The sequence below is a fragment of the Vidua chalybeata genome, chromosome 2 (assembly GCF_026979565.1).
Source record: "Vidua chalybeata isolate OUT-0048 chromosome 2, bVidCha1 merged haplotype, whole genome shotgun sequence".
NCBI lineage: Eukaryota > Metazoa > Chordata > Aves > Passeriformes > Viduidae > Vidua > Vidua chalybeata.
Window position 1 is genome coordinate 31,057,162 of NC_071531.1, and position 22,760 is coordinate 31,079,921.

A 22,760-nucleotide genomic window follows, 5' to 3' on the forward strand; every position below is an offset into this window, starting at 1 on the left:
TTTTTTTACTCCAAACCAGTTCTTTCTAAAAATATTTGTAAACATTTCCTAGGCTGAACAAATTCATTTTCTGTACTGAAGAAAATCATTCTCCAGCTTTGCTTTGGAGTGGCAAGAGGTTACCTTTTATCAAAAGAAGGAACAGTAGATACATTTGATTTACAGAGGTCTCCTTTTAAAAAGTTCTGTTGTTTCAGTGTTTATTTTGGATACATTAGTGAGTAGTTACAGTTTATTTTCTTCCTTTGTTTAAGAACAAGGTCTTAGTTTGACGCCTTTATGCATCAGTATGGAAACTCGCACTAACTTTATAGTAGGAACTGAATTTGGCCTCAAGTTAGTAGCCTGCCTTTTTGTTTCAAGGGAAACAACAGTGATCTTAAATGAATCAGAAATTCGGTCAGGAACAGAACGTGGTCTGGATTACAATCAGAGTGGAACTGTTGCAGTACTAATGCTGCTGCTTTTCTTAAGAGTCCTTCTGCTTAGGTGCTTATGTGTAAGGACTCAGGCATGGGAAGATTTCAGTTAGTCAGAAATGGCCAGGAAAAAGAGAGGCAGGAATTCCTCCCTTTTAATAGGAATGAAATGCCTGATTGACATTGGAGGGAGGCATGCATGCTGGCTTGGGTATTGTCAGTTGTGCTGTAACCAGCCTCCTGGAACTGACATCTCAAACGCTGGCCAGCTTTCCCTGTGGAAAAAAACACACTCTGCTACCCCCCAACACAGAATCATAGAATCGCTTACGTTGGAAAATACCTTTATTGTCTTTGTGATCAGGGCACAGATGCACAAAACCTGTTGCAGGTTCCCTGATCTAGAGCAAGGGTCTTGAATTTGTACTTCCCTGTTAAAGTTCAGCTGATAGATTTGGGCTCCCTTTCATGATAGGCTTGTAAGGAGCAGGAGCCTAAAGCTGCCTCACTAGCACTGCAAGCACCACTGGATTATAGTGTCAACCTGTCTTCTCTTCTGCCTTGTTGGAGAATTGTGCCATAGCTTTGACAATTCAGCAATATTCAAGTTGAAGAACGTAAGTACTTCTACAGACAGTTGTAGTTTTGGTTTAGCTTTGTCTGGGGACACAGGGAAGACAAGATCTGTACGCAGAGCAAAACCTGATCTGTTTAGACTGACTGGTGTAAGTTCAAGAAAAATTAGATACCAATAGGACCTTGTTTACTTTTCCTGATAGCATCAGGTGGTGTAAATAAAATGTTACTTGGAAAGCTTGTGTTGCCCATAGATGCTGTGGGCATAACTTAAGCACTGATCACATAAATGGATTTTATTCTTGGATTTGGGAATGTGGGTGACTAGGCTCTGAATCCTGTGTGACTCTAGCCTATTGTGGTGCTACAGCCCCGTTTGTTTCCTGTATAACCCTGCCATCAAATTACCGACATGCAACAGCTTTTTATCACACATCAGCTAGCAAAGGTCTGAGAAAGTATTTGTGTTTTCTTCTCAGCTCTGTCTGTGAATGAATGATGTAAGTTATTTAAACTAGGGTTATTTATTACAATCCAGACTGCAGAAATACATTAGATATTGCAGTTTCTTAATATAATTAGTTTTGCTGACAGTGACCTTTTCCATTTTTCTGTGAGTCCAGAAGTTTACTGGTACCATTTATATAAGAAACCTGTGTGCTTATTCTAAAAGCATCACTGTTCTTGACATTTCACAGTAGTTAAGATGAATCACTGCTAATATATTTAAACACACAGAACCTGTACCACACTGATTGTAAGACTGGTTAGTAGTATACTTAGTTTTCAAAAATGTTGAGAAGAAATTTATCCAAGACAGCAAATTAAACCAGTGTGTGGTAAAATGTGGGTTGTTTTCTAAAGATTGATGAATTTTTATTGCATTGTAGTAGCAGGAGTTGAAAATACTCTGGGCTGCTTTAATACTTTCAATGTTCCTGAGCTTATAGGCTCTCTAGATAAGTGTGCCACATGAATACAAATTATATTTCATAGACCCAGGTTAATTCAGAGCTGGTGTAATCAGGTAGATTATTTCTGCAGACATCTATTTTCAGCTTTGTACCTTTAAATTCCAATCCCCAAGTCAGGCTGAAGTGGTGCAAGTCTCCTTCCTGGAAGTATAGTGAAGTAAGACCATCTGGGCTGTTAGGCTCATCAGCCTTTAGCTTGGGTACTGTTTGTGACTGGGTCTGCAGCAACGGGCTGGTGTCTCCTGCATGTCTCCATTGTAAGGGACAATATTACCATAAGAGATCTTAAACAGCATCTTAAAGCTATTACCTGTTTTGAGGGAGTTTTTCCCTACATGTATTCAATTTCAAGTTACTTTTGTTGTTAAAAATCCCCTTGAGGCCACTGAATCCTAGAGTTATCCAATAATGGAAAGTGTTTGAAAAAAACCTGCACTATCCTATATTCCTGTTAGCTCCTTCTGATGCTGTTAAAGCTTCTGAAAAGCAAACTTTTGTGAAACCAAAGGCATAGCCAGAAACCTTCATTACCTGAGCAAATGAACTTCTTATACTGGATGCCAAACAGACTGGCTGATGTGAACATTTGCTTTTTTGAGCTGATCAGGATTGCTTGGGACCAAGAAAACACAAGACTGCCAGTATAATCTTGCTGTGCTCATTCAGTGGGTCATCCTACTGAACACTTTGTAAATAATGTGAACAGGATGTGATAGAGTGTTTCTAAAGCACTGTATAAGGCTTTGAGCTTTTGCAGGCATCTCAACCGTGTGTTTTCATTGATGGAAAAAATTCCTATGGATATATTCTTTTTTTTTTTTTTTTGTACTTAAAGATGGCTTAGAAAAATTCAGATGTAATTCATGGACCAAGAAAAGACTGGAGTCTTCTGTTGTGTCACTGCTTGTCTAGCTGTTTTGAATGAAGCAGTTTTTAAATACCTTGAGTCAGTTTAGAGCAAAGCAATTTATACTTTGCCTACGTGAAACACAGTTCCTTGAATGAGCTGAAGTGTGATTAGTCTTTGGAACAATTTGGGAACTGTGTACCAGTTTCCTTTTTTTTTTTTTCCCCAGATATTATAGTTTCAGTAACCTCTGTATTTTGTTGGAAGTATTTGCTCCAGATGAAGTATCATAGTAGTTTGTAGTTCACCTCCAACTTGGAAAGTATTATTTTAGTCTCATAGGGGAAAAGAAAAATGAAATCCTCTCAAGCCTTGCTCCCTTAAAAAAATGAAATCCTCTCAAGCCTTGCTCCCTCTCCCCAAGGTTCTATCTTTGTTCTTACTAGGAAGGATGTATTCTGAAAAAGCTAGAACAAGTAACTCTAGCTAGAAAGGGGGGAAAAAAAGTCCTTGTGTTTTTAAATCATCTTTACAATCACCAGCATAAGGCTGAAAAGCTATTAAACAACTGGTGTTTTCAGGCTAGCATTGATTGCTGATGTAAGACACATAGCCCATGGAGACCTGTTGAATTAGTCCTTGAGTGTCACCTTTCTGACCTTAGTGGTCTCTAAAGGGTTTTGCTAAGTTCTGCTGTAAACAGTGAACTGCTGGAAGTTGAAGCAACTTAATTTTGAGAGAGATGAAGCCTTGTTTCAAGGCAAAAAACGTTGATGTCTCTAAAGGGAAGGTACACAGTCCCCGAGTCCTTCAATGGTATTGCACCACAGGGCACTAAATATAAAGTATTTTTACTGTTGAACTGAAGTGGATGATCAGTGATGCTAGGATTCCTGTTAGGGAAAAGGTGTAGAGTTAGGCTGCAGCTGCCTGCAGGACGGGAGCTTGTGCTGCTAGCCAGGAAGGGAGCAGATCCTGACTGGAATCCTTCACCTTCCATGGATCAGCAGTTCACTGCTTTCCTTGTTTAAAGGAGAACATTGCTCAGCATCTGCTGAGAGGGAAACATGAATCTCTTCAAGCCTTAACAGTGGCTGAAACACACAGTACTGTAAGATGCACTGCCAGCATATTTGGTATTTTAAGATAAACTACCGTTTTCCTTAGAGATCAAATTCTAGTATTGAAATTGTCTTACTGTAACCAGTTTACTCTTGTGTTGTTTTGGAACCTGAATCCCAGTGCTCATGTTTCATGCTGAACACTGCATTGGAAAGCTGTCATCTTCACTTTCCATAAGGTACTGTTTGTGATGGTCAGTTTCTACTTCTGCCTTGTGGACTTCAGAGCTGCAGGCATTGCCATGAGCCCATCCCTGTAGCCAAACCAACTTGTACTTTCCTTCGTGTTCATGGATTGACCTGCCACTCAGAATGGTGGATGTAGTCATACCCACTGGACTGCTAGAGATTGGGTTTAAAACTTGCTGCTATCTTTGGAAACCGGATATGGGTCATGTTAATTGTGCCTTTCATCACTGTTTCTTCTATGTGCCAGAGTTGTCCATGTCTATTTGAAGTAGTCACTAAAGTAAATCTGTTCTCACAATCTCTCATACAAGGAGAGGACAGATCTGTATCTAGAGAGAGTTGTTGCTTTACCATCGCAACACTATTGATCTGTACTTTCACACAGTCCCAAGGCAAGGTATTCTAATATTACTCTTCAATAAAACTGATTTTTGGTGTCACTTAAACCCCTCATAATGTAGAGCTTATTGCTGGTATGTGCATAGTATCTGCAGTAAGAGTTATGCTACATAGACTTGTTGCAGTTAAATTTAAGCTACAGAAATGTACAAGTAACTTGTTTTTAGGAATGTACTGCGAAAGTATTTGAACAAAATTGCTAACATGTTTACTGTTGTAAATATTTTAATAAAAAAGGACACTTCAAACTTTTTTACACAATTATCTACAATAAAGAGAAATTTACAACCATTTACATACAAAATGTTCTTAATTTTTTCTTTACTGTCAAAATGGCTAAGGTAGAAACAAAATAAACATTAGATACATGAAGTCCTGGTTTTATTTCACTCTGTATTTATAAAAGGAACAAAGCATCTTGGTGAAGTTCCATCCACATGCTAATGAGATCAAATAGAGCATGATGAGAAGTGCAAATGGATACAAAAGAATAGCTGTGTTCTTCAAAAAGGGCAATGCTGAAACAGAAGCAATATTGAAGCAAGTATGAAGTTACGCTCTTTAAAAAAGGTGCTTCATGTAGAGTAGCCTTGGGGCAAGGTAGCAATAGAAAACAGTTCTACTCCACTGTCCTCCTCAGACATCTCTGCCCTACTAGCCCTACAGTAATCAAAATGCCTTGGGGGAACTGTTTTACCTAAAACTGTGGTCTTAAACTCATTACAGAATTTTTATCTAATGCAAACATCTTCAAGTGGATTTACTGAGGAACAAGAAAAGCTAAGTTGTGGTGCTACAGGTCTAATACAAGAAGGAATTTGGTGAGGTGGAGAATATAAATTCTTTGGTTAAGATGTCCATCCAACTGAAAACATGGGTTGGTACATTTCTATCATACTTCATTTACCACAAAGAAAGAGTTATTTCAAAATGCAGCTAAGCCTCTGCTTTACAAATAATATACTAAGATCAAATAGCCTGAAATTAATAGCCTGAAATTAATAGCCTGATAACATGCTCTATTTTTTAGTCAAACAAATACAAAAGAAGTTGATGTTACTCACCACTGTATCCTAGGAATGTCACATAGATGTAATAGCCAATTGCAATCAGCCATAATGTATTCCCAACAAAATACCCAATGACAGAATCAGATATGATGACATCTGCAAGAGATAACTGTTCTCAGCTGTTCTGATAGTGCACCATTTTGAAGCAGAGAGCTCAAAGTATTCTACTTACAGTTGATGAAGAACAGCTGGATAAAATGCAGGATGACTAGAAGAGGGTAGAAAGCATTCAGATGCACATCAAAGGCATATCCCCACTCCACATCATAATCTCTGTTCTGCTGCTTCACTAAGTACTTATTTGAAATGAACCTAAATCAAAAGATATTTGAGCCTGTTGTTAATATGAATCTATAAAGCTGACTGAGAAAACATAGGTTTGATGTAGTAAGTCATATGTGATCCCAACTCTCCACCACAAAGTTTCTGCTATGTGGGAGTAAAAATGTGCAAGAATCATGCAGACCAGACTATTGTTAAAATGGTTTTGGTAAAACTATCATCACATCCCTTGCATACTACAGGCAGCTGAAATACCCTGCAGGTAATACAGAAACAAAACCTCTTTATAAAGAAGAGATCAGTGCTACAATTTATCAGTCACAAGCTGCCACTTCTCTCTGTACACACAGGGAGATGACTTCAGTGAACTGCTCTTATGGGATCAGCACACCTCACACAGAGATGGTTTATTTGATCTCTACAGAACTGATGCACTGCAAGGACAGGAGGAGGGCAGGAAAGTGCTCATAACATGTGCCTATTATTACTGAAAAGATGTGCAAATGCAATGTGCACTGCCCAGTATTAGGCTATTGAATGAGCCTCAAGGCTCTTTCCTTCCATTTAAGTTCTACTGACATCAAAATATTTATCCCATATATAGGAGAAACAAGAAGTTGATACATGCTCAGAAATAAGAGACCAGATTTTTCATGGAAGCTTCTTCTGACCTACTCATTGTGCCAAGGGTGGGGTTGCAAAGAGGCAGAGCCTGGATGCAAGGTGAGGAGAGGTGAGGCAAGAAGGAGTTTAGACTGATTAGGAATGGAGGGAGCTTTTGGGAAAAAAGGTGAGCTTGCACTGGAAGAAGGGACTTGAACCAAACTCGAGTCAGGTGGCTGGTACTGAGGCCTGCAGGAAGCTGACTGAAAGACAGAGCAAAACCAGCAGATGCTGAAGTCTTACTGGCTTAGGAGACTGCATCTTGAAGCACAAATTGCTGGAGGATGGGGGCAGGGAGCATTAGTATAAGCTCTTCCCCAAGCAATTTATGGGTTGCTGTCCCAGACAGGAGCACAGGTCAGGTGGACCTTTCATCTATCAGCTACGTTTCTTTTACATACCTCACTCTCAATTTTGCAATTACAAGCCAGAGTTCCTGGTAACAGTCAGGATTTATCCCTTTCCAATCAACATCACTTTAAGGTGTCAGCTCCATCCCTAAAAGCTCTTAAATGCCCTTGCTTTTTTAAGTTCTTTGTAAAATCAAAATTCTTTTTTTGGTGCCCTCCCCTTGCTGCAGCACAGAAACATTGGGTTCCTGTCATTTCATGGTTCCCTCACTGCTGCAGGACACATCTATGGTGCTGATGAGGCCTGGACTGTAAAATGACCTACTTCTGCAGTAAAGTAGAACATAAAACTGGCAGCACCTACCAACAAAGCAAAAAGGTGCCAAGCACAAGACAGAAGAGATGTGGCTGTAGTGGCACTAGCTACAATCTTCAGCAAGAAGCACAGGCCAAGTGTATATGGCCCTGCTTAAACAGAATCATCCTCAGGCTTACACTACTTGACTTCTTCATTCATTATTTTGATTTTTCTTTTATTAATCACTTTTTTTTTTAATTTGGCATTACTGCTGAACACCAGCTCAAGAAGAAAGAAAAAAAGCTGAAATGTTCATCATAATACAGACCTTCTGACCATTTAACCTTGTAGGAAATAGTAAAGAAAGAGATATATTCTTTTTTAAGGTATCATTTTGAAACAATTAGTACAACAGCATAAAACCTATAGTCAATACTTGAGTGTAAGTTTACTCCAAAGAACAAGTGTCTCACAAACAGCAGAGGACTGTGTCTGAACAGCAATACTCAGCTTCAGAAGTCACTACTTACCACATCAGAGTCGCAATCAGGAGCCCCACGCCTACACAGTCTATGAATACAACCCAAAGTAGCAGTTTTATTGTTTCAAAAAAACCCATGTCCAACACAAATCCAAATCCTACAGTAGACACTGAAAGCAGAGAAAGATCATTAAAGTCAGCTGTGGAAACGAAAGCATGAGATCTTAAACGGATGGATTTTTTAAGTGTATCCTGTTACGAAATCTCCAGTTTCCTTTTTATTTTTCCCCCAAGATTTTCAGTCCAACAGCTCAGGGTTTTTTTCCACAAAAAAAAAAATATATATATATAATGCAGTTTATTCATAATATGAACACTCATCTGTACTTTGGTCTAATTGTAGTGCTCCACACAAACTATTCTTTAAAAAAATCAGACAATGCTACAATAGGACATTCTTTGTTTTGTAAAAGCTCCTTGTTAACTCAAACAACATGGGCAATTCTATCTCAATAAAGAGTTTTTCTATTATGAACAGGAATACACTATTTAATAGAAGGCAACTGAGACAATACTGAATTTGCAGTTCAGTCATTTATATTAGCCATTAGGGCCTTTATGGTAAAAACAATGTTTTATCCATAATATTCAGGTAAATCAAATATTCAGTATTTTAAAACAAAAACACTGCCTTGTGGCATAGGGTTTTCTTACTGTCTGTAAAGTTACAGTGAACTATGCAGTTCAAAATGCAACAGAAAATGAGTTGCAATGGAGAGATCAAGTCAAGACTACAGAGTACTACTTAAGCCTACTCTGATTTCTATTTCCCACCTTAACTTCAAAAAGGCTAAGCCTTTTTCTTCTGTTCTACTTTGATTAAAAGATCATCCATACAGATTAGTCCTCTTGTGTGTTATTAGAAGGAAAATAAAGTTTAGCTAATCCCTAAACTTTCCCTTCCTCTTCTTTATGCTGTCTGTTCTCCCGCACTCACCACAGAGCCAGATACTGAGCAGCACAAGGAAGGCAGGATCATCTCTTGCCCATTGGTCCTTTGTCTGTTTTCTGTAGTGGAAGTTCCTGTAAACCCTCTGTGGTGAAGTGAACAGGTAAAGCATCTGCCAAAGTGCAAACTCGAAGTCCATCTGTCGGAAGTGGAAGAGCCTCCGGAGGTACTTGTAGCGTTTTGCTCCGGCCGTGTGCCTCGCAGCATCTCTGCAGCTCAGCACACCATTGCCCTGGCTCCCAGAATTAACCAACGTGGTTGGCAGCATCTTGCTAAAGAAAGAATTTCAAAAGATGTATTTGATTCTGCACACAATATGGGGTACAAATAAAATAATGTGATGCAGACCACGGCTGCAATGCTGAAGTGACTAAAACTGAGCACAAGCATAAACAACAACATTGGTTGGAGCAAGTCCAGAGGAGACCATGGAGTTGGTAAGAGGGCTGGAGAACCTCCCTTATGAAGACAGGCCAGGAAAGTTGGGGCAGTTCAGTCTGAAGAAGAGAAGGTTGTGTGGAGACCTCCTAGCACCTCCCAATATGTGAAGGGGGAAAACAGGGAAGCTGGGACACTTCACCAGGAAATGCAGTGGTAGGACAAGGAGTAACGGGCACAAACTGAAACAGGGGAAATTTAGGTTAGATACAAGGAAGAAATTCTTTACTGTGGAGGAGTTGAGGCACCGGCACAGGCTGCCCAGGGAGGTTGTGGGAGCCCCACAAGGGGCTTTTAACCCCATCAAGGCCAGGCTGGATGAGGCTTAGAACAACCTAGTCTAGTGGGAGGTATCCCTGCCCACGGCGGGGGGGTTGGAACCATATGATCATTACGGTCTCTTCCAGCCCTTACCAGTGTACGATTCCATGACTTAGAAGCGGCCCGGCCGCCGCTGCTGCTGACAAACACCCGCCCCCCCTCAGCGGGGCCTGCGCTCCGCTCCGGGCCGGGCAGCGCCGCGCTCCCCGAGCCCCGCCCCGCGCTGAGGGTCTCACCTGCTGCCCCGGCCCGCGGCGCGACCCCCGCCCCGTCCGGCACCGCCACCGCGGCCGCCTCCCGCAACCTTCCGGCACCGTCCGTGGCGCAGGCGCTCGGAATCCTTCCCGGAGCCGCCCCGTCCCTTCCTGCCCCCGCCGGAAGCGGCCGCAGTGCCCGGGATGGCGGCGGCGGTCGGCGGTGGCCGCGGGGCGGGCGGCAGCAGGGCGTAGCGCCGGGCTCGCCGCCATGCCCAAGTACTACGAGGATAAGGAGGAGGACGGGCGCGCCTGCAGCGGCGTGAGGGAGGACCTGCGGCAGTGCCTGCTGGAGAGCCCCTGCGTCCTGCAGGTGAGCGCCGCTACCCTTCCGGGCCAGAGACCCGCAGGTCGCCCTTCTAGGGCCTCTTACCTCTTGTTTGCAGCAGCTTAGGGAATTACAATTTCAGAGGAGAGCGCAGGTCACCGTACCGAAGCGAAATCCCTTAGTGAACTTCTCTGAAGTTGGAATTAAATAATCCTCAAAGGCCCCTTCCCACTCATATTACTCAGTTGGCCAGAGCGCGGTGCCAGGGTCGTGGGTCCGATCCCTGTATTGGCCTTCCCTTAAGAGTTGGACTGGATGACCCTTTTGGGTGCTTTCCAAGTCAGAATATTTGGTGATTCTGTTCTATGATTGTCAAGTGTTTTGATGTCTCTTTAATGAGCTGTAGAAATCAAATTTTTAATCTTTCTTTTTTTTCATGTATTAGGAAAACAAAAGCCCTAAGCAATGCTTGAGGGAAGGACACTGTAGGAGTTTGCAAGTGACATTCTTTGCATGCAAAAGATCAATGGTAAGTGTGGGGTGTTTTCTGCTACTGGCCTGGATGTTTCCTGTCCTTTCCCCCTCTTTTTAAGAAAAACACGTTATTTCACTAAGGTGGGTGTCATTAAGCAGAACAGTTCTTGCCTTTGCATCCTGATTAAACTATGGGTATTTTATTCAGTTCTCATGAAGAAGAAGCTATAGAGTAGGAAAAATAGGAAAAAATGCATGTTTAAATTGGATTAGGCTTAGAATGTCACATGTAAGTGATATAGGTATTTTCACTACTGTTTTTAGTAAAGTTTTGGGTTAAAAAATATTAGTAGATCAGGTAAAATATATCAGGTAAAAGATATTGGCAAGCTATCTTTTGCCTGTTAGGTCTTTCAAAAACATTTATATAGAGAACATTTAAATGAAGTGAGACTTTTACTGTTGAAGCAAGATCTTGCATTGAATTCATGTTGAGTCATTAATTTTCTTGGAGTACTAAAACTCATGATAAATAACAGTTTGGCTTTTTATGTAATGAACTATCCCACATGAAAATGACAAGTATATTTAAAAATGTAATTAGATAAAGTTTTCCATATTTTGATAGGAATTTTTGCTTGTGTTTTCATAACATTTAAAACATATTTAAGATGTGGTAAAGATGGTATTAAAACTTTGCAAACATGAGAAGTGCAGGGTTCATTTCAATTTTTTTCTGATGAAGAGTGTACAGCTGAAATGGTACTTTAAATTTTTTTTCCATTTTGTATTTGTTGTAGCAACTTTTTGTACCTCTTTTATATGAACCGTATTAATCCATAAAGTGACAAATTATTATTTCTGTGTATGGGAAGATGTTGTATATTGGAAGTTTGAAATACCTATATAAAGCTGCAGTAGCAACATATGCATCTCCAGATGTGTCTTGTACTTTTCTGTGTGTGGATTGTTAAGGGAGCCTGATGAAACTAAGTTTCTAGCTAAATGCCTCCAGTCATGCAGGGAGAGGCCTGGCTCTTAAATGATTTTATTTAACTCTTCCAAATTTTAAGGCTGATGAGTGTCCTATTAATTCTGTAAATCTCCATAATCATGCTCCGTCAAACTTGTTATTTGTTATAATAGTGAAACTATTATAACAAATATAATAGTGAAACTTAGAGTGTCCAAAACCAAGTTAGAGACTAAATACAGATATAACTTGCAGTATGCAAAAATCATCAGGGGTTTTGCCTCAGTGCTGTTTTCTTTTCAAGGAAAGAGAAAGTCTAATCAGAGGAATAACTTTAGTACACTTTAGATGTTGAAGTAGGGCCGAGGTTGAAAGTGAAAGCTGCTTGGTTATTGGACAAGCTGTGTCATTGTGAATCTAGCTCTTTACAAATTTTGCTGCAGTTCTGAATTCTGGAAGAGGGTTAGTTAATGGTGGTAAAAGAAACCTCCTCAGTCTAATATCAGAATATGGCTGAGTTGCAATCTGTCACTGCCATCTTCAAGATAGCTATCTAAGTTCAGGAGAATTCTTCCAAACATACAAAATATGTTTTTCTGCTGCACTGGGAAAGAACTTGCAGTGTAGCTTCTGTAAGTTCTGCACTTTGGCATTAATTTCAGCTTTACCATCATCTTTAGCCTTTCATTAAATGCTTTTTCTGTAATTGCCAACAATAAACATGCAGATTTTACAAGCTGAATAATGTTTCTGTTTTTACTGATTTATTTCTATTTTTTCCAGAAACTTCGGGTATTTAAGTTATCCCTCTCCTCACAGACATTTTTAGTGACTCCTACTTCAACCAGATCTGAATTTTCCTTCTTCACTTTATCAGTTACATTTACAAAACTGATCTAAGCAGATTTACTCTACCTTGTTTTTCATGGATTCCTTGCCATCCTACTATGCTGTTCTGTCATTTATGTTGTTTATTTCAGAATGCATAGGACACTTACCACATAATTTTAGTTTTGTATGAGGTTTAAGATCATATAATGCCTCTTTCATCGGAATCCCGTGTGCCTTGTTGACTACATCACTAGTTTTCTTCTGCTTTATTCTGGCCTTTGTTCTGATGTTACAAAGTGCCAAGGTAGCACAAAAATTCTACAATATCTCTTTTGGAAAATACCCGCTCTTAATATATTGTCTTCAATTTTCAGTTGGATACCAGGGCAAGATTCAGAGGAAGGAAGGGATACTGAAGTCCTCATCAAGAGACCTCACCATGGAACTTTGGGGTTCATCAGCACTCTACACAAAACAGAGACTAAAATAAGAAGATGGTACCTGCTGCATCCTTTCATGCAGTGTTTTCATGGAAGGTATCTACTCCTGAGTATTCCAACAGATTGACCTGGATGTGCATGTAAATGTTAAAAAGAAGGCAAGCATAATGCTGCAAGTTCTGGCCAAAATGGGTACCTGTCATGTACTTGCAATAAAAATGTGAAATCCAGAATAAGCTGCAGAAGTTAAAATTCTGTTTTGAAGTGAACTTGTCTTTTGTGACTTTACTGTAAATTCTGATAATCTTTTACTATTAGAAATGTAAAGTTCCAAGGTATGGAACTGGGAGTTCACTTGATGTGTTGAGGAAGAGTTTCCTTAATAGATGACTACCTCAGAGGGTTTCTCAGAATAGAGCTATTTTCAGAGATGAGGAATTGACCAAGGTTTTAAAATGTGTGTGCAAGCTGCTTCTTCCCCAGTAGATTTGCTACTCAATAAATCTGTAATAGATGAGAGCAGTGCTGTTTTTGAGTTCCACACTGTTAAGGAAGTGGGATTTATGGGAGTAAGAAGCATTAAATAGTGCTTGAACCATGACTGTGGTAAATGTTAACTGGTTCTGTATAAGACCTGCTTTTCCAGAGGAACATTTCCTTTTTCTTCCTTCAGTGTCTCCACCTCTTTAAGTGTCAAGCCTTTAAGAAGTAAATGGTGTTGTAACTCTTACATGTGGAAAGTCAAATAACTTCAGACAAGCTGATTAGAAGCAGATGAGGAAATAGTGAGAAGGGAGAGAGCCATAGTAACTTCTTTTCTTGGCTGAAGTTTATAGCCATGTGTCTGATACACCTTCAGTCTGAACAGATGCAAGCAACACTTGCTGTGTGTTTCTAAAACTGATGACTTCAGTGAGTAAGCACATGTTGACTATTTAATTCTCTCTGTCTTAAGCAACTGTTCTGTAATGAGTCAGAGAATGTTTATATTCCGTGTATGTGTAGGATTTTATTTTTGCCACCTAAATCAACTCTGACTTCACATTTCTGTGTTCTGTTGATCATGTGGAAGCTAGTTCATTTGTTCAAGTGCTGTAAGCATCCTCTGTTTTCCACAGCCTACTTACCATATTATCTTTTTACATACACTAAAATGATCATTTATGCCTATAAGAGTATTTTTAACTTAACACTCTAATTCCAAAGTGTTACTCACAAGCCTTTTCCATGGGGAAAAACATAAAAAAGGTACTAAAAATAAATATAAAGCCAGATGGCAGGTATTTTAATGTCAGTTAGAGAGGAGTGGCAATAGTATGTGAGTTTGCTAGTCAAGGACTCTTCCATGGTATGTCCATGGTATGCATGGGTTTGTAGGTTGATTGTTCAAGTGATCTTTATTCCTTTCTCAGCCATAATCACTAAGCCTCTCCTAATGGTGCTGCAGCAGCTCCTTTTGGAAGGGAGCAGAAACATTGCTACATCATAGACAGTCACATAGTTATTTCTAGTAATCAGCTTGATCCAGTGGAGATCAAGTGTTAAAATTAAATCTTTTGGATATTTATGGATTTAATAATTAACAGAACACATGTATTATTTGATCCAATAGAATGTTAGTGTCAGAACTTCCTAATGGTTCACTAAACTACCTAGGACAGTATGAAAATACTGTAATATCAGTATTTTGATACTAATTTGCTCAAGAGACTTGTTCAATTCCAATACTGTGTAACATAATACTCTGTCTAAAGATAAGTAATTATATAATTGTCTTGGGACTTTGAGCAATGTCCTACTTGAGAGATATTAATGCTCCTTTGGGAAAAATAATTCATTTCATTAATGTCCTAAGTCCTATGCATTTGATTACAGCTTTTTCCCTAATGCACAAAATGTTTTTATTTAAATATATTTATGTTTTTGTCTCATGCCTTGTGCTACTTTACTGACTTCTACTAAAAAAAATGCATGTTTCTATTCTTTGGTAGATTTTACAAGATGAGATCTATGAAATTGTGTTGTTGAGGACCAATGGTTGGCATGGTGCCAAAAGGCTATTACTAGTTTCAGAATCTCAAATATAAGCAGTGCTAATAATTTGTATTGAATAAGTAAAGAATAGAGTTTGCAAAGACCTCACTGCTGCTCTTGTTCCTCTCATTTGTCTTCCATGTTGGAGAGTGAGAGGGTGCTAAATGCTCTGCAGACTGACGTTGCAGGCTGTGGCTCTGTGAGTGTTAGAACCTGTGTTACAACATCCTGTTCCAGCAATTAAAATGTTCTCTCTGTGGTTCAGTCCTGAAAACACAATTATATTTACAGAGCTGTAAACACATACTGCAGAACTGCTCACATGTTTATGATGATAAAAAGTAGGCTGTGGTCATTTATTCTGAAAATTCTTTAGGCTGTTAACTGTTCTTTCAAGTTAGTACAGAGTGATAAGCATATGAGTCTGTTTAACAAAGGCCCATGTGTACATACGTTGAAAAGTGAGGGAAAGGGGTTGGTGTTTAAAAAGTATCACACATTTAGTATTTAAGATGTGCCTCTCAGGAGGAGATAAAATACAAAGTATCTTTAAAAAACCCTCACTTTTGAAATATTTTCTGCAGCCGGACTGGGTGCATTTGTATTATAAAGAGCTTCATTATTCACTGGGTGGCATAAGGAATTGGTTGTCCAGACTCTCTTCACTTCTTAAAGTTTCTGGAGAGTAGCAGGTTGGATGAGATGCTTTTTTTCAAAGAAAACATTTAAAATTATATGTTTTCAGTGAAAGCCTGGAACAAACTACATTGACACCTTCTACTCATAAAAACGACATTAAATGAAGTCATCATCTAAAAATGCAGCCACAGAATGTAGGTGGTAAGCAGTATCTGTTGTTCAAGCCTGTAGTTAGAAAATTTACAAATACAGAACTCTGGCAGCTTTGTTAGCATGATGAATTTTATGCTGCCTTGATATGTGGTCATTTAGAATACGCATATTTATTGTAAATATGTGTCTTGTCTAAAGCTGAAGAGCACAACAGCTTAATTCCAGTCATAAGTTTTAGTTGACAGAATAATAACTAGAAACCTTAAGATCCTTTCTCATTTTTCTTTTTCCAAATCTGCCTGCTGAATTTTCTGTCTCTGGCATGATTTTATTGCAGATATCTTCAGAAAAATCATTAACCAGTTATTTCTGTAAGTGGCACACTTCACAGTGGCTTGGTTGACAGTCTGTAGGAAGAAAATTCTGTAAACATAGAGAGCAGCTTCTTGAAGTGGACTGTGCTTTGTTTTCAGGATTTACAGTAGGTTCATTTATAATGTTCTTAAACACTGAAAGTGGAAGAAGCAACAAGGTTAGCATTTTAACAGTTGCTTAATTAGGTCAGTAGAAGGTGATATATTTCAAGTAATAATGTATTTTAGTAGCTGAACACTGGAAATATATTTTTATGTCAAGCTGAGGTTGGTGTGTCCTGATGGAGGCTTTCATATGCAATATTCTTTTTTGGCTGGCCTGTAGGTACTAATGGGCTGCAGTGAAATGGAACGGAATAATTTCCCTAAAGATTTTTTAGTAACAGAGGAAATCATACAAGTAAATCTGTGACCTAGAACAAGATTTTTAAAATCTGTACTATTGCTACTATTGCTTTAAAAGGAGCTACGGAAAAATAGCAAAGCAGGAATTGGCTTGTAATTCATAAGTTCTAATCATAAACAGTGGTACTGTAAAATTGTATTGTGTTGTCTTTCATTACTACTCAAAGGAAGAGGAATATGAACTTTCCCTAGTCAATTCTGACAGGAACTTTGGAGGCTTTTTTGGTAGGGAAAATTTTGAAGTCTTTCTGAGGTCACAAAGGTCTGATGTTTATTAGCTATTTTCTCCAGGTTTTGGTTCTGTAGCAGCTGTACCTCACGGTCATAGCAGGATGATTTCTGGGATTCTTACTGGGAAGAAATCTGTTACAGGTTGCTGGATTGTTGGCATGCTGAGGAAGATAAGACTAAATAGTACGTTGAGGGGATTGATAATTGGACGTGTAAAAATTTGTATTGGTCAATTGATGGGCAAAAACTCCATAAAGCCCTTTATCAGCTGAGACTGGACATTCCGATCCCTTCCTGCTTTATATTAGCAGTTAAGGTCATAGTTTGACACCTTTCATCTAGTCTGACCTTCTGTGAAGCTTTTTATGCCAGAGAAAGGCATCAGCTCTTGAAAATGACATAAAATCTGATTATATTTTCTCTTGATAGAATATTTCAATAGCCAGTAATCCCTCTGTAGAAAGAGCATGTGTGTATTGTGATTACAATTTGACTTCAGTTTTCACTTCTTGGAGAAGAAGAGGGGATGGCTCTGTAAAGAGGTGAGTAGTATCTTATGTTGTCCTGCTGGAATGCATTTGAATGTTAAAAAAAAAAAAAAAAAAGTTGCAATGAAATGCATGAGTTGACTTCCTAAAATCTTGTGTTATACCTGCGTTCCTTAGTCCCATTACAGGGGGGGATTTGCAATCTTCTTCTAGGAAGGAGATAAACCTCTATTACTGATTTTTTCATTGATCTCTGTACAGGTAAAATCCCTGCTTTCTTTTTACACTATTGATTGTGCTTCCAAGGTGAGTGTCGCATTTTGTCACTTAACACACCACGTTAAGTTGAGATCTCCTGTTCAATCCCCTGTCCCTTATGACCTTGATGCCTTTTTCAGAGTCAGTAGTTTTTCACTCTGGTGTTTTCCCAGTGTATGGCTTGTTTTGCCAGGGTATAGCTTTGTGTTCTTTTCCTGGATGTATAACCTGAGATGTGGCTATTGAAGAATAATAGAAGTTTTGAACAGTATGCTTTACCATCTGTTGCAGAACTTCTGTGTGATGGCCCAGTTCTTTTGTTCATCAGTGTCAGTTGTTGGCTTGTCCACAAATAAAATTGGCAGTGAGTTTATGCATATGTACACACCTTTGAAGAAAATGTGAAATAATCTTAAACCTGGAAATGATCCCAGAGCAGCTCTCTAAGTACTCTACTGAAATACAACTCCCTTCTCTTTCTGAGGCTTTGTTACATATAGATTAGGAAAACATAATCTTAAAAAAAAAAATCAGGTAAATGGAAAACCTCTCTAGCATATCCATTCCTACCCTGCTGTGTTTTCTTGTATTTTGCCCTGGGTAATTCAGACTGCTCTGCCTACAAATAACATGGTGATTCTCCACATCCTCCAACACTGGTGCAACAAAAGGCCCTTCTGGTCCCTTGGGCTTTAGTGCTATTTCAATTCCCTAATACTAAATGGATATCAATAGTAAACATCGTTCTTCCAGAGTCCTTGGTGGGGAGCTGTCCAAATCTGCTGTTTAAAAAGGTTGTACTTTGATTGATGATGATTAATAATGTCATTGGCTGCAAATAAACTCTGATTTTTTTTCTGTCTTCTGTCAAGATCTATATTTAATTTGAAAGGTGCTAGTGACAATGTCTACTTGCTTTCCAGCTTGTTCTCACCAAGTTTGCATGGTATGCAGAGGAACTTTCTGTCTCTCTGTTAAAAAATGTGGCAGGGTTCATTAGCTTTATGCTAAACGATAGACAAAGGTCAATGTGAAAAATTACGCATGTTTGACTATGCATTGAAAACACCTCTATAAGTTCTGTGTGATTTTGAAGCACAGAGTCCTTAATGGAATTTCACCAACAACATGCAAAAAGAAAAATGAAAAATTCAAGCTGCCTCTCCTGGCATCTCTATCCCAATTCAGATTATACTGGGGACTTCAGCTGGCAGCTTCCAGCATGAGGGAACTGCAACAGGCAAATTAAAATTCTTACACTAGAGGGGTGTTGGGACTGACTCAGCTGGTTCTTGGCAGCAGTCCACTGCAGGTCATGCCCAGTTGGCTGGAGGCATCCAGACGAGTGTGTCTGTGTCTCACTGATTCCCCACTTCAGAGTCTTTTCTCCATGCTGGAGCCCCTCACCTCCCTCTTGGGAGTTCCCACAAGGTAACTTGTTAGTAACCTGTGTTCTCCTTGGCTTTTGTGCACCATGTAAAAATTACAGAATGAGCCAGAGCTGGACTGTGACCTCTTCCTACATTCTTTCAAATGACTCTTAACATTGCTTGAGCATGATAAATCCCTCATTGATAGCAGCAGGGTACAGAAATCGGTTAAGAAATGGAGCTCAGCCTCCAGCTACACAGCAATTTCACCACTTGCATGTGAGTGAGACAGCTATCAAACAACTTCAAGTGTGGAGGATGGATGGACGGACAGATGGATGGACGGATGGAGGAAACATGCTAAAATGTATTTGTGTGAGCAGCAAGACTAGGGAAGTAATTCTCCCCTTGTACTCCACATAGGTGAGGCCACACCTTGAGTGCTGTGTCCAGTTTTGGGTCCCTGAATTCAAGAAAACCAATGAGGTGCTGGAGCATGTCCAGAGAAGGGCAATGGAGCTGGAGAAGGGTCTGGAGCACAAGTCCTATGAGGAGTAGTTCAGGGAGCTGGGGCTGTTTAGCCTGGAGAAAAGGGGACTCAGGGGGGACCTTAGTGCTCTCTACAACCACATGAAAGGAGGCTGTAGCTGCGTAGGGGTCTGCCTCTACCCCCAGCCAACCAGCGACAGGAGAAAAGGACGTAGTGATAATCTGGGCTAGGGGAAATTTAGTTTGGACATTAGGAAGACTTTCTTCTACCTCCGATGCTTAACTGCAGATGAAGAGAATCCTAGTTTCTATATTCTTGAATCCTCCGGAGCCGGAGATGATACCCTGGCTCGGGCGACCGGCGGGGGCAGCCCGAAGCGGTCCCGTCCCAGCGCCGGCGGACGGGCGGGCGATGCCGGCCCGGCTGAGGCCGCAGGGGGCCGGGCCAGGGCAGGGGCGGGGCCGCCGCTCCCGGCGCCGTCAGAGCGGGCGGGCGCCGGAGCCGCTGGGGGCGCGGGGCCGGTGGCTGCCGCGGGGCGGTGCCCGGCGAGCCGCGGCTGCGGAGGTGAGCGATGGGCGCCGGCCGGGCGGCCGGGGAGCAGCGGGAGAAGGTGCGGGGCGGGCGCCGAGCGCGGCGGGGTCGCGCGGCTGCGGCGGGAGGCGGCTCCGCGCCGGGCGCGCACGGCCGAGCCCCCATCTTGGGGAGGCCCTGCCCGCCCGGTTCGGTCGCCGGCGCTGTCACCGGCAGCGCTGCCGGCTCTGCCCGTGCGCGCTCGGCGCTCGCTGTGGCTCGTCCCGAGCCGAGCCGGGCTGCGGCGGTGCGCGTAAACAGCGTGCGAGGAAGGTACAGCGCGTAAACAGCCGCCTCCGGGGGGGACGCGGGAGCGAGACAGCGAACACAGGGATGATGTTTAACCTCCCCTAATTTATTACAGGCCCGGGGTTCATGATTCCTTTCCCATGTTGAGAAGCCTTAAAAGGAAGCAGACTGAGTGTTTAGTTTGGTGCATATTTCAGATTTTTGCCCGTTTATTGAGCTGGAATATGGTGGAAATGCCTTTGCAGTACTGATGCACCATCATCCGTCTTATGTGGGTTTGGCCAGCAGCGTTGGAGTAGGGTTAAGAATGAACTTGAAGCTTTATCCCAGTGGCATACGTTTCCCCCATACCATGAGTAAAGTCAAAATATGCTGAACCCTGCTTGGATTGCAGAGACACTAGAAGGGCTTTTACCTGGGTAATCCAGCATGGTGTTGACAGAAGCTCTCCATCCGCAGGCCGATATCATCCTTCTGCAGAAGCCTCTGCTGTTGAGCTTGTCTAGGCTGGCAGTAGAGACCCAGCTGGGAGGATCTTGCTGGGTTACTTCTTAAGCAACAGAGGCAGAGACTCATTTTTGTCTCTGCCCTCAAACTCTAGAAAACCCTCTTGTGCTGAAAACAAGATTACTTTGCAGTTTCCCACTGCAGAACAACTGTTTGCTAATGCTTTTCACAAAAGCTCTTAATTAAAAACTTATTAAATTTTTCTTCCTGCTTCTCAAGATCTTAATTCAGTGGACTGCCTTGCTTCTAGGAACTCAGAGAACACAGTATCTTGCCAATTTTTTCACAAGTATCTCTGACTCTATATGCAAATGTTAGGTGGGAGCAAATGGCGGGGGGTGCATATGTATTTTTGGCAGGAACTTGACATTCAGTGTTCTTAAATTTAGAAGTTCTGGCACTTTCAAACCTTGAGGTGGATGCGACCTCTTTTACTCACTGTTCCCTGCTGCAGTACTAAGTTGATAGCAAATCATTATTTCAGGGCTGTTTTCAAGTATCTGTATCTAGGCTGTATGTATTTTGCTAGATACATGACAACTTTGCCTCTGATTTAATTTATTTTTAATAAGCTAATTTTAACTTAATCTATAGTGGGTGGTAGCTTGCAGGGAGCCATGGAGAAACAAAGAACCCTGCCAAAGTGTGGCAAAAGAACCATGTGATCTTCAGAGGGTGTTGGGCTCCCTTACTGAAGACAGTGATGACACCTCTGCAGAAACGTGCTTATTTTACATCTGTCTAATTTGCTGTCAGTTGAGACTGAAGGCTGTACCCCTTCTCAGGTAGAAGAATTTTCAGTCTTAAGGTCTCAGATATATTGAGGGTTGGATGTCATTAATAATTTCTTAGACCTGTTCAAGTCCAGTCTTGATTGTACAGATGCTGCATTAAATGGAGGCTCTCCATGTGAACTGACTGATAGGAGAACTGACTGCTTTGTTTCCTATATGTTCTGGTTCCTTAGTCTCTGTATTATTTTACTAGAATTAGGAAGGAAAATGAGAAGGCCAAGGATCCCCTTTCGGTTCTTGTTTCCTTGTTAAGATTTAATTCATTCTTCTGGGCTGTGCTCTGCTACAGCAAATTTTAATTGCCCAATTGCTAGTGTGTAAGATGCACAGTTAGAATATAATACCTTTAGGACCCTCTTTGTAGATATCTCTGTTGGAAAAACTATGAAGGGCAATTGCCTTGCTTGGAGATGAAGTTTGAAACCTCTACTTGTTGTATTTGAAGAGAGATGGGAGATCAAATAATACAGGCAGCACATCTCAGAGCTCTTACACATTCTTTGCTTCTGCTTGCCACTTCCCTTCCTGTTTCTTGTCTGATAAAGTGAATTTCCTCTCCATTGTTGGATTATCTACCTAAATCTCAAACAGACATCCTTTGCAGAAACATTGTTGGAAAATGTTGTTGACCTTGAAAGAAGAAAGCTTTAGGGTGTATCTTCTTCGTGCACATCTGTCAGACAGATGGGCATAGCCTCAAAAGTATTTAAATCACACCTATTGCTGCTTCATCTAATACAATAATCTCTTTCCTACAGATGAAGTTGATTCTTCTGGCTCTCAGATAGAAGGAGGCATTTCCCTTTTCTGCTTCACAGGCACCTCCTGCTACCACTGCCTTCCTTCCTTTGCTTCCCATGTTCTGTTCTCTGTAGTGCTTTGCTTACTGTGGGAAGTTTCACCATGGACTGGCAGCACGTGAGGCAAAACCAAGTGACAATTAAGACAGCAGGTTGACAATGAAGAGCAAATCAAGTGAAGTACAGAAAATGACAGAAACATTGTAAATTCAGGATGTGACTGAGAGGAGGTCGTGTGTCTTGACTGCACAGGGGAGTGATAGAGTCATAGTCTTTGTGGTTTGTGTTGTACACGGTAAGGGAGTGTACAGGAGATAAGGCAAGCACTCCAGGCTTTCCTGGCAATTACTGCTCTGTTTTCCCTGTACCATAAACAGGTTAATGAAGTTGCATGAGCCAGTGCAGGTGGACATTGTACTTCTGTCAGCCCATTGATCCAGCTGCTTCTGTCTCTCACAGAGGAAAGGCAGGTGCCAGTACTACAGAAGCATGTTAACACTTCCTGAAAACAGCGTTTGAAGCTTTCAGTTAAGTATATTCACTCATCAAGAGGGCTGTTTCTGGACTTCCACTGAGTGTGAAATTCTTGAATTTATTATGATTTTACCAAATATGCAATAAATAGTGAACTGGGAAATTGAAGTACCAAGGTACACCCTAACTTAGCTAAAACCATCTTGATTATATATAAGAGAGTAATGTAGTTTTTCCCTGAATTTCC

General features: G+C 40.9%; 3 protein-coding genes across 7 annotated transcripts in view; 2 read left to right on the top strand and 1 right to left on the bottom strand.

The window, feature by feature from the left end:
- Nucleotides 1-4,732: 4,732 nt before the first annotated feature.
- Nucleotides 4,733-9,755, bottom strand: UNC50 (unc-50 inner nuclear membrane RNA binding protein). 2 transcript variants are annotated; one of them, XM_053933878.1, is made up of 6 exons: nt 9,674-9,755; nt 8,667-8,950; nt 7,719-7,839; nt 5,768-5,907; nt 5,590-5,691; nt 4,733-5,043 (listed from the first exon to the last, which is right to left on the bottom strand). In XM_053933878.1, exons 2-6 carry the CDS (start codon nt 8,944-8,946, stop codon nt 4,907-4,909), a joined length of 780 nt encoding a protein of 259 aa, XP_053789853.1. In that variant the 5' UTR covers nt 8,947-8,950; nt 9,674-9,755; the 3' UTR covers nt 4,733-4,906. The 2 variants fall into 2 exon arrangements, with proteins under 2 accessions (XP_053789853.1, XP_053789850.1); XM_053933875.1 differs by lacking the exon at nt 9,674-9,755 and adding an exon at nt 9,531-9,638.
- LOC128783246 (cytochrome c oxidase assembly factor 5) lies at nt 9,683-18,121 on the top strand. Its single transcript, XM_053933890.1, has 3 exons — nt 9,683-10,004; nt 10,405-10,488; nt 12,612-18,121. The coding sequence occupies exons 1-3, from the start codon at nt 9,903-9,905 to the stop codon at nt 12,651-12,653; spliced, it is 228 nt and encodes a 75-aa protein (XP_053789865.1). The 5' UTR covers nt 9,683-9,902; the 3' UTR covers nt 12,654-18,121.
- A 1,494-nt stretch (nt 18,122-19,615) lies between these two features.
- The window catches only part of INPP4A (inositol polyphosphate-4-phosphatase type I A), a 108,896-nt gene continuing 105,751 nt past the window's right edge, over nt 19,616-22,760 (top strand). For all 4 annotated transcript variants that reach the window (XM_053934152.1, XM_053934154.1, XM_053934153.1 and 1 more), the window contains exon 1: nt 19,616-19,683. The gene's annotated coding sequence lies outside the window, so the exon portion shown is untranslated. The remainder of the gene's footprint in view (nt 19,684-22,760) is intronic.

Excerpts from the sequence above, each read along its gene's own strand:
- UNC50 (XM_053933878.1), bottom strand. The coding sequence starts at position 8,946 with ATGCTGCCAACCACGTTGGTTAATTCTGGGAGCCAGGGCAATGGTGTG. Across the intron at positions 5,692-5,767 it reads CCAGCTGTTCTTCATCAACT|ATGTCATCATATCTGATTCT; the intron begins GTAAGTAGAATA and ends TATCTCTTGCAG. Across the intron at positions 5,044-5,589 it reads GACATTCCTAGGATACAGTG|CATTGCCCTTTTTGAAGAAC; the intron begins GTGAGTAACATC and ends CTTCTGTTTCAG.
- LOC128783246 (XM_053933890.1), top strand. The coding sequence starts at position 9,903 with ATGCCCAAGTACTACGAGGATAAGGAGGAGGACGGGCGCGCCTGCAGC. Across the intron at positions 10,005-10,404 it reads AGAGCCCCTGCGTCCTGCAG|GAAAACAAAAGCCCTAAGCA; the intron begins GTGAGCGCCGCT and ends TTCATGTATTAG. Across the intron at positions 10,489-12,611 it reads TTGCATGCAAAAGATCAATG|TTGGATACCAGGGCAAGATT; the intron begins GTAAGTGTGGGG and ends TTCAATTTTCAG.